The sequence below is a fragment of the Mus musculus genome, chromosome 16 (genome assembly GCF_000001635.26).
Source record: "Mus musculus strain C57BL/6J chromosome 16, GRCm38.p6 C57BL/6J".
Taxonomy (NCBI): Eukaryota; Metazoa; Chordata; class Mammalia; order Rodentia; family Muridae; genus Mus; species Mus musculus.
The window spans coordinates 49,410,478-49,422,246 of record NC_000082.6 but is presented as its reverse complement, the minus strand read 5'-3'; the positions used below and the strand labels follow the sequence as shown (position 1 = coordinate 49,422,246).

At 38.3% G+C, this 11,769-nt stretch overlaps 1 protein-coding gene across 1 annotated transcript; it reads left to right on the top strand.

Annotated features, from left to right (window-relative positions):
• Positions 1-9,559: 9,559 nt before the first annotated feature.
• On the top strand, positions 9,560-9,997 carry Gm4802 (predicted gene 4802; the record flags this gene model as incomplete). The annotated part of the gene is made up of 1 exon (XM_011246071.1): positions 9,560-9,997. A coding segment is annotated over one exon (438 nt), but the record flags the coding sequence as incomplete, so codon positions are not given.
• Between the last annotated feature and the right edge of the window lie 1,772 nt (positions 9,998-11,769).

Below are 11,769 nucleotides of genomic sequence, written 5' to 3'. Positions count from 1 at the left end.
GCAGGTATCAGGATGAAGTTTCTCTGTCATTTCTAGGAAACACAATCTCACTGCAGCTTTCCTGGTTATCTGGCTTTTATCATCTCTGCTTCCATGATGTTCCCTGTGGTGGCTTAAATGAAAATGGCCCCCATAGACTCATATATTTGAAAGCTTGGTCATCAGGAAGTGGTTACTTGAGAAAAATTAAGAGGTATGCCCATGTTGGAGTAGGTGTGGTTTTGTGGGTGGAAGTGTGTCACTGGGGGTGTGTTTGGGGCTTTTGAAAGCCCAAGTCAGTCCCAGTGTCTGTCTTTCCTCTTGCTGCCTGTGGATCCAGATGCAGGACTCTCAGTTAATTCTCCAACTCCATGCCTGCCTTTACACCATCATGCTTTCCACTGTGATGAAAATGGACTAAACCTCTGAGAGTATAAGCAAGTCCCAATTAAATGATGTTTATGAGTTGGCTGTGATCATAACATCCCTTTTCAACAATAGAACACCCATTCACTAAGATATTCCCTGGGCTGTAGTTGTTGGAGTTGTGTTATGTATGTATTAATTATGACTAGGCACCCTATCATCACTTGTTCTACTCTGTTTATTACAAAAGGAAGCTTCTTTGATGAAGGGTAAGCACACCACTTGTCTATGGAGATAAGGGTAAGTATTTAGAGTGCACTTAGGAATCACTCTAGTTCAGTGAAATGGTGGTTAGCAGGCACTCCTCAAAGATCTACTGACCTCACTAATCCCAAGTAGTTGACTAGTTTCTAGTACCCTAGTTTCATGATCCCCCCCCCCCCCATTTAGTGTGCCTTAAGTTCGATTAGAGAGTTGTTGGTTATCACCAAGATTACTATACTTGGTATTGTACCCTTCGTGGTATATTTTAACACTGAGCTAAAATCCTAGGCTGTATTTTTCACTTATTTATCTTCCTGACAACCTTTGAGCTAACATTAATAAATGCCACAGTGCCCTGGTGAGAATACACTTAGGGGTATCATGTCATACTGGATATTGTGGTGGATCATAGGCAAGGCAGTTGGTTGCAAACTAATTTCTTTTTTTATTGGTTATTTTATTTACATTCCAAATATTGTCCTCCTTCCTGGTTTCCTCTCCAGAAATCCCCCATTCCATACCCTTCCCCCCGCCTCTATGAGTGTGCTCCCCCACCCACCTACCCACTCCTGTCTCATTACCCTAGCATCCCCCTACGCTTGGGCATCAAGCATCTATAGGACCAAGCCCCTCCCCTCCCACTGATAGCAGATAAGGCAATCTTCTGCTACATAAACAGCTGGAGCCATAGGCCCCTCCATGTGTACTCTTTAGTTGGTGGTTTAGACCCCCGTGGCTCTGAGGGATCTGGTTTGTTGATATTGTTGTTCTTCCTGTGGGGTTGCAAACCAATTCGGCTCCTTCAGATCTTCCCCTAACTCTTCCTTTGGGGTCTCTGTGCTCAGTCTGGTGGTTGGCTGTGAGCATCCACATCTGTATTTGTCAGGCTCTGGTAGAAGATCCTCTCAGGGAACAGCCATACCAGGCTCCTGTCAGTAAGTGCTTGTTGACATCAGCAACAGTGTCTGGGTTTGGTGTCTGCAGATGGGATGGATCCCTATGTGGGGCAGTCTCTGCATGGCCTTTCCTTTTTCTTGATCATACCATGTAAATAACCTCCCTATTATGTAAGAAATGTGTGACTGAGAAGGTACCAAGAAGTTAAGTATGACTTTTATCCCTAAAAACTATTATCTCCTTTCATCTAGTTATCATAGGATCAAATATATTTATTTCTAATAATATTATCATTGAACCAACCATTGTATTATATATATATATATATATATATATATATATATATATATATATATATAATATATGGTTAAATATATAATATATATGTGTAAAGGGTAAAATTTAGAATGATGAAGAACAAAACTATTTTGCTTAAAAAATATTTTTATATATATTTTCTAAAATATATTTTAGAAATAATTTGGTGGGAATATTAAAAAACTAAAAATTACTAACATATACTAATTATACAAATTAATGGGATGTACTGTGACATTTTTAAAGAAATTTTTGAAATGAAAATTTGGGTTGTATGTAAATTGGAAATTTCGAGGTGTCGACTTTTTGTCTAAGGTCAAATTTTCAGAGATACTCCTTTCAAATAGGATAATCACTTGATGATTAATATTGTGTCTAAAAATAAAGTATATTCATAAGAGAATGAGATTGATTTTGTTTGGCTCAGTTAATATCAGAAGATAAGTATATAAGTTCATAATTATTTCAAGCCACTGTAATATTACTGAGATACTCATTTAGCTCCAACATAATATTTTCTTTCTGGCTGTATGTAAATAGTATGAGTGCAGGCATTTTTTGAATTTACTTCATATACTTTTAATTACTTTCTCACATGGTAATATAGTGTGAAAATAGTCTGATGGCCTAAAGTTTATTATAAATATCTGTGTGCTATGAAATACCATTTTGAAATCACACGTAGCTATGGTACTTACTGATTTTGGGGATAATTGCTTTCTAATCATAAGGAATAATAATCAGAAAAATTAAATTGCTAACACGGATTGCATACAGTGGGTCATACTCTACGCTCACCAGAGTATAGCAGCATTTAATAATGTTAGTGCAAAGGTTGTCAGGAAGATAAATGAGCAAAATATACAGCCTGGGATTTCTGCTCAGTGCCTCACTCATGGAAAAGATTCAACAAATAAGCTATGTAGTTTTAATTACCCTCAGAAAGAAATTTAAACTTAAAAAGTAATTTACTCTAGGGTCATGGATCCATGGGATACTTTACTTTGGTAATTAATGTTCTTTTCCCACATTGTCTACAGTTGGCTTAGGCTAAGGACACCTGGGCAGAGACCACTGATTTCCATCCATGGATCTCAATACAGATGAGCACAGGTGTCAGGTAAACACCCAAAGCTCTTAGCTGCTGTTCAAGGTTTAGCCACCAGGATAACTCCTGGGAGAACTTAACTGACACGTTCTGAATTCATCCTGACTCTGTAAAAGGGTAAAAATTAGAATTATGAAGAACAAAACTATTTTTGCTTAAATATGTTTAAACTATAAAAATCACAAGTGAATTGACTGCCGTGAAAATTCATTTCATTTACATATTGACATTCATCTGTAGTTCTTATTCTCAACCCCCGGTTTCTTCCAAGAAGAGCCTCTTTTGTGAATTTGGTGTGAATCCTTCCAGACTTTCTTCTTCTTTTTTCTTTTCTCTTCTTTTCTTTTCTTTTCTTTTCTTTTCTTTTTTATTTTCCTTTTTCTTTTCTCTTCTCTTTCTTGCTTGCTTGCTTGCTTCAGCTTCTTCTGCTTCTTCTTCTTCTGCTGCTGCTGCTGCTACTGCTGCTTCTTCTCCTCCTCCTTCTTTTCCTCTTCCCCCTCCTCCTTTATCCTCCTCCTCCTCTTCCTCCTTTTTCTTCTCCTCCTCCTCCTTCTTCTTCTTCCACGTGCTAAAATGTGTGTATTATGAGTATTATGTAGCTACAGAAATGTTTTTTGTATTTATAATATGTCGATCATTGTACAAACTTATACATATACAACCCTGCTGCGTCCAATTCATATATCAGAGATATCTCTATGCTGCCTCCCTACCATTTCATTTACAATGAACTAAACATATTATTTAATTTTTGGATATCTGTAGTTTATTTATGAATTTACTATTAATAAACCCAGAGTTTTCCCAACATTTACTATTACAAATAATGTTACTCATATACATACCCCCTCTGCAGAGAGTAGTTTCTGCTGGGTTGTTCGTAGATATGTGGGTCTTTAATAGTCATATGAGACCATGACTCCTATATATTCATCCACAATATCAGCATATTTCATCACTTTATTCTGACTGGCTATGACATTAAATGAGTCCTTTCTTTATTCTTTGACTTTATACCTCATGAGTATATGAACAACATGAGTTGTTCATGTTGCTGTTATACTATAGACTTTCATTAATCTTAGATTATACTTTTTACATCTTCTGTAGACATTGTCTAACTTGTCACAGTGTTAACTGTGGTTTTTTTGTTTTGTTTTGTTTTTGGTTTTTTTGTTTTTGTTTTTGGAAAGTGGCATCACATTCTCCAGTATATTCCTTTTAGGTTTTGGCTCCCTTGTGATTTGTTCAAGATTAGTTAACCTGCCAATTTCCTAAGAGTTATCACCATGATTTCTGTTAATTTTTATTTTTAACTCTTTTAACATGCTTCCTGGTAAAACACCAGTGAAGTCTTACTAAGAGCAGGTCTAACGGCAAACATAAGGTCTACCCTTTGAATATATTTAAGTGCCCAACGCAATACTATTAACTATATACCTGCTGCCATACAGCATCTCTCTAGAGCTTAATCATCTTCCATATCTGAAACGTTATACCTACTGAACAATCACTCCCCCTAGCCCCTAGAAATTATATAATTTCATTTTTGTAATTTATTATTCTCTATCTGTACTTCATATCATGAGGCCTTTGTCCTTTTGTGAGTGGCTTGTGCTATTCCATTAGGCTGTTTTTATCTCTTCCACACACATCCCAAGTTCAACAGCCTCCTGGTATAACACCTGTGAAGCCTCACTGCCAGCAGGTCTGATGGCAAAACATCCACACAACTGAAAAAGGCACAGGCTCAAAGTTGCTCACCAGACAGCCTTCCATTTTACTGCAGACCCCAATTATCAGTGTGCTCTGAGCTTTAACCTGACTGTATCTCATGCTCAGAGTTAATTATTTCCCTTCTTCCGTTTAATACAAATGACTTGTAAATCCTTAGTGGTCAAAAAGAAATCTAATTAGAGGAAGACAAAGGGACAAAGTAAGAAAATCCATTTCACTGGCTGCTTGAACTAAACCACAAAAGAAGCCACCTTCCCCTCAGTTCCTCGGGATCAAAAGAACCCCAATTAGCTGAAAACTAAATTTATTTGTTATCATGTTCTGCTTTCAGTTTAAGGTTTAATATTTATAAACTAAATTATAAAATCACCTGTATTGGTACTAACAAGGCTATAGCTGGCAAAGAAGTATTTAAGTATTGAAAGTATTCATCAATTGTCACATCAAAGTTAGTGTATTTTGCATTTTATGACATTGATCCTGTTGACCAATAGCTTCAAATTCCTAAAATTTACCTCTCATATGCCCTCCTCTTCTCTTACCTGCTCAGCAGACAGTTCCTGCATATGCTCTAGGTTGTCTATAATTTTGTTTTCACAATGGTTATAATAAAGTTCATCAAACGAAAACTCTCTATTTACCAAGCTTTTGGTCACTGTCTTGAGTCTTGAAATAGCTGGCCTAGAAAGCTGTTACTAAATTAAATGAGGGCACTGTTCCTACTAGTGTTAAGATTTCCCAGAATCCCTTGGCTGTTAAAAGGTGCTCACTTCCTCTGCACCCTCGTGGCTCATATTTAACGCATCTTCTAGCTTGTGCTTCTCCCTCCCACATTTCATTCTGGCTTTCCTCTTTCACCCAAGCTTACCTTCCAACTGACAACAAGAAAAGCTACTTGATTAAATAAACAGGTAGATTTTATACACTAAAGGTGCTCGCATCAACCACTTTCTATCAGAAAAATGAAAAGTACAAGATTCTGTTAATGATGCAGAGCTACAAAATCATTTTAAAACCAACAACTCCATACATATCAATGCATTAACAAAATAACCTAAAAATCACTGATGGATGAAATTTCTACATATTAGGGATTATAATGTATAATATCATAGAGAGAGAACAAAACAAAGTGTCCTATTTGATCACTTGCAGGAAGAGGCAGCTTGTCTCTTTATTGGAAGCTCTTTTCAGGGGTGGTTAAGTTCACTTACTTAAGGGTATGCTCCATGAGACATAAAAATGTTCTTTGTAAATTCTCCACTCCTGGCATAACACCAGGAAATCTGTCTCCACAGGATAAAAATCTGTCTCCACAGGATCTGTCTCTACGAGTACTTGAACCCCCTGCAGCATCACTAGTCCTTTCAAGGTCCACAAAATGCATGCACATCCACTCCCTCATCTTGGTACCATCTGGATTATAGCATGTCCTGTTCTTATATACTATCACATTGGTTAGAACAGCTCAGTTTCTAGGTTAATAATGCCAACTCCTAAAAGTTTATAATGAAGTTAGATAAGAGTTATAGTATTATTTTTTATTTGTTGATATGTTCTCTTTTCAGTAAATAAATAATCTAGAAGATATAACAGAAAGTGTTGTCAAGAAAGACATAAAATTCGAAGTGATAGGAGTGGGAGAATTTCTGAAAGATATATGTAAAGCCTGAAATCAGATGAGTCACAGATGATTGTGTTTCACAAAATTTTTATGTTGACACCTTAACCCTCAAGATACTAGAAGGTGGGGCCTTTATTTGTGAATAAGTCAAATGGAGACTCATATGTAAGACCCTATTCTTTCTACTCTGTAGAGATGTAGAAGGAAGGTGTCAATGTGTGAAAGGTGAGATGGACTTGCATCAGAAATCACACATTCCAGTGCCTGGATCTAGGAGCTACCATTCTCCAGAACTGGAAAACACAGTTCTGTTTTCATGAATTGTCAAGTCTATTCTAGCTTTTTATAGCAGTCAAGTGCAATGAAACAATAAAGAGAGAGAGGGAGGAGAGAATGAATGAGTGCTAGTGTGCATTTGTGTGTGCACATGTGTGTATATGTGTATATAAAAAATAACCACAATTATGTGGAGAAAGGGGAACACTCCTCCATTGTTGGTGGGATTGCAAGCTTGTACAACCACTCTGGAAATCAGTCTGGCGGTTCCTCAGAAAATTGGACATAGTACTACCGGAGGATCCCGCAATACCTCTCCTGGGCATATATCCAGAAGATGTCCTAACCGGTAAGAAGAACACATGCTCCACTATGTTCATAGTTGCCTTGTTTATAATAGCCAGAAGCTGGAAAGAACCCAGATGCCCCTCAACAGAGGAATGGATACAGAAAATGTGGTACATTTACACAATGGAATACTAGTCAGCTATTAAAAAAATGAATTTATGAAATTCCTAGGCAAATGGATGGACCTGGAGGGTATCATCCTGAGTGAGGTAACCCAATCACAAAGAAACTCGCCCAATATGTACTCACTGATAAGTGGATATTAGCCCAGAAACTTAGGATACTCAAGATATAAGATACAACTTGCCAAATGCATGAAATTCAAGAATGAAGACCAAAGTGTGGACACTTTACCCTTTCTTAGAAATGGGAACAAAACACCCATGGAAGGAGTTACAGAGACAAAATTTGGAGCTATGACGAAAGGATGGACCATCTAGTGATTGCCATATGCAGGGATCCATCCCGTAATCAGCTTCCAAATGCTGACACCATTGCATACACTAGCAAGATTTTGCTGAAAGGACCCAGATATAGCTCTCTCTTGTGAGACTATGCCGGGGCCTAGCAAACACAGAAGTGGATGATCACAGTCAGCTATTGGATGGGTCACACGGCCCCCAATGGAGGAGCTAGAGAAATTACCCAAGGAGCTAAAGGGAACTGCAATCCTATAGGTGGAACAACAATATGAACTAACCAGTACCCCAGAGCTCTTGTCTCTAGCTGCATATGTATCAAAAGATGGCCTAGTCGGCCATCACTGCAAAGAGAGGCCCATTGGACTTGCAAACTTTATATGCCCCAGTACAGGGGAACGCCAGGGCCAAAAAGGGGGAGTGGGTGGGTAGGAGATTGGGGGGGTGGGTATGGGGGACCTTTGGGATAGCATTGAAAATGTAAACAAGGAAAATACCTAATAAAAAAATAACCACAATTTCTTATTTTGAGGACTTGTGATGCATATGTGGTAAAGAAAGACCCAGCAATGGCTAGAAACAGACAGAAAGTCAAAAGCACAGGCAACAGAAAACCCTAACTACCCCCTTTTAGCAAATTCATAAGGACCATAAGGACTAAAGGGATTGAAAGGAAAAATAATTGGAGTGACAAATACACCCCCACCTCCTATCGCCTTGGTTTGTTTGTTTGTTTGTTTGTTTGTTTTTGCAGCTGGCTTTGCAGATGAGCAGTGGCTGTCAGTCTCAGTAACTAAAGCAAGCTGTAATGCCCTGTCCTTTCTGAGAGGTATTTTCATTTAGGACCTAGATTTTTGCCACAGTGTTCTAGTTTGCTGATGCCCCTCCCTGAACCTGCAGGTTAAAACTCCTCTCTGATGTACTACTAGTCACAGTGTCCATACAGAGCTTACTGAACCTGAGACACCAGGGGTGTGGTAGGAGTCAATCAAATGTGCACCCAGGCTGTATTTACCTTTGATGCTCTGCTGCTGAGATCCCTGGAACCCCTGTTTCTTTCAACAGCTCCCCCAGTTCTTCATTTCTCATTAAGACTGCTTATTGATAGGGTTCAGCCCTGGTAGGGTTCAGTACTCTCCCTATTTTCCTATGTTGCTGCTCATTAGGTAGTAGCAGGAACAGCTCTTTAGCATAGCTATTTTGAAGTACACTGAAGTGCTCAGAAGATTCTCAGCTTCACACTCCAGAACTGTTTGTACTTCCTCCAGAGTCTCTACTGCCAGCCTGGCAGTAGTACAATGTCTCTCTCCATAGTGAATACAACCCTGGTCCATTTCCATAGCCCACTCTGTCTGTCACCAGCTCAAGGTTCTTATACTGTCCATGTCCAGGAGACACAGGCTCACCCTTGTGGCTAAGGCTGATCCCAGTCTTATGTGCATAGCATGTACATAGAAGGGCCACTGGCATCTGCTCCTGCCTCTCTACAAGTTATTTTTTTAATAATGTCATTATATATCATCTCAAACCACAACAAAATGAAATCATATGACAAGAACAATAAATATACAAATACATGAGCATAAAATATGTTCCTAAATTATTAGTAAATAACTAACTTTAAAATGATATTTAAAACTTGTAAAAGTAGTTACAAATAATAATATAACCATGGAACATTGCCAAGGCCCCTGTGAGAAGGAAGTTTATAGCAATAAGTGCACATGATCAATACAGAAAGGTACCAAATAGACATTATAACCATGGACCTCAATACCTTAATAAAGTGTGTACCCGCAAGGTAGAAGGAGAATATAATATATACATATATATATATATATATATATATATATATATATATACATACAAACACACACATAAATAAATAGTGAGACCCAAATAAAATCAGAACCAAAAATTATACCACAGATCAGCATTACGAAAACATTGCTGTTTTGAAATGAGTTTTAAAAATTGCAAACATTTGGTTGGATTAACTATGAAAAAAAGAAAAGACAAAAACTGAGGAATTATAATTAATACCACAAAAATACAAAAAATAAATGAAAATTGCAATGATGCTCAAACAATATGCTAAAATATTCTGCCTTTAAAAGTTTATCCCGGACTTCTCTCTCACTCTTCTTCTCTCTCACTCTTCTTCGCCTGCTTGCCTTGTTGGACTGAGCAACTGCCTGATCCTTGGACTTCCATTCACAGCTGTGGCTGATCATTCTTGGGAGTTGGACTGCAGACTGCAGCCAAGCGGCAGACACCAACGTGCAGATCTTCCTGAAGACCCTGACAGACAACACCATCACTCTTGAGGTCAAGCCCAGTGACACCATCGAGAATGTCAAGGACAAGATCCAAGACAGTGAAGGCATCCCACCTGACCAGCAGAGGCTGGTATTCAATGGTAAACAGCTGGAAGATGGCTGCACCCTGTCCAACTGCTACATCCAGAACCAGTCCACCTTGTATCTGGAGCTGCCTCTGTGCGATGGCATCATTGAGCCCTCCCTTCATCAGCTTGCCCAGAAGTACAACTGGGAGAAGATGATCTGCCGCAAGTACTACAAACCCCTGCACCCTCATGCAGTCCAGTGCAACGAGAAGTGTGGCCATACCTACAACCTGCGCCCCAGGAAGGTCAAATAAAACTGGGGTCATGGGGCTAGAGAGATGGCTCAGTGGTTAAGAGCACTGACTGCTCTTCCAAAGGTCCTGAGTTCAATTCCCAGCAACCACATGGTGGCTCACAACCATCTGTAATAGGATCTGATGCCCTTTTCTGGGGTGTCTGAAAATAGCTACAGTGTACTTACATATAATAAATAAATAAATCTTAAAAAAAAAAACTGAAAAAAAAGTTTATCCCATTACCTGATGGCTTTACTGAAGGATTCTCTAAAATGTTTAAAGGATTAAATCTAATTCCGAAAGAGCTCCAAAATCCTGAAATGAAGAGAAGCCAGCCCAACTCCTTTTGCTCAGCACACAAATTTCAGAGCAGTCAATGGGATGATGGGTGTGTACACGGGATGGAGATAGGGATTATAATAATACCTACTTCAAGGCATGCCTACATGCAAAGCTACAAAAACCCAAAGAAGATACTAATGGCATACAAACACACCAGAAACCCATGACACACAATAGAAAACCCAGAACTTACCCACATCCACACAGCCAAATGACCTTTGACATGGGGACTGAGAACAGAATAGAAGACAGCCCATCTCTTTAATAACTAATGCCATAAAAACAGGTTAGACACACTCGGAAGAATGACATTTGATCCCTCCCATTCAGCATACAAAAATCCACTCAAAATCTATCAAACTCTACATGTAAAACTGGAGACTACAAAATTATTACAACAAAATATTTCAAGATAATGTGTGGGAAATGGTGGGGTTTTTTGTTTTGGTTTTGTTTATGTGTGCATACATGAGTATATGTGTGTGTGTGTGGGGGGGGTGTTAGATTGGACCCCTAAACACAGGGAACAAAAGTCAGAATTAACAAATGGGATTGCATGAAATTAAGAAATCCTGTACAGCAAGGGAAAAAAGAGAACTAAGACAAACCCTACAATTTATCCAGAATACAAAAGACCCTAAAAAGGCCGGGCCCATGTGTGAAAGTACAATTAAACTAAACAGACACTTCTCAAAAGATGACACACAATGGCCAACAAGAATATGAAAAAAATGCTCCATAGTACTAATCACCATGAACATGCAAATCAACTCTATAATGAGATATCATCTCATCCTAGTGAGAATGAATATCATTATAAAGACAAAAGTAACAAATGCTGGCAAGGATGTGGACAAAGGGAAACTCTTTGTTATACACAGTTAGTGGGAATGTAAATTCATATTGCTATTATGGAAGTCAGAATGGGTATTCTGCAGAGAAGAATATATATATATATGTATATGTATATATATATATATACACACACACATATATATGCACATATTTACATATATATGTGCATATATATGTAAATTCTGAAAAAAATCTGCAAAATATATGTGTAATAAAACTCAACAATTCCACTACTGAGTATATATCCAAAGGACATGAAATCGTTATTCCCCAAAGTTATATTCCCATGTTACTACAGCACTGAAATATGTAACCAGTGCAGATGTCCATAGGAGATGAGAATAAAGACAGGCCAGGACACATAAAGGATGGAATGAACAGTATTTATCCATGAAAGTAATAAAATCCTATTGGAGCCAGACAAACGTAACTGGATATCATTATGTTGGGTGAACTAAGCCATCACCAGAAAAACCAACAACATGTGTTCTCAAGTGTTGTGGAACTAGTCCGTGTTCCACACATTTATTCCCCTAGCTATGCAAGACTTCTCAGTCTTGGGCAATCCCATTTGTTAATTTTGACTGTTGTTC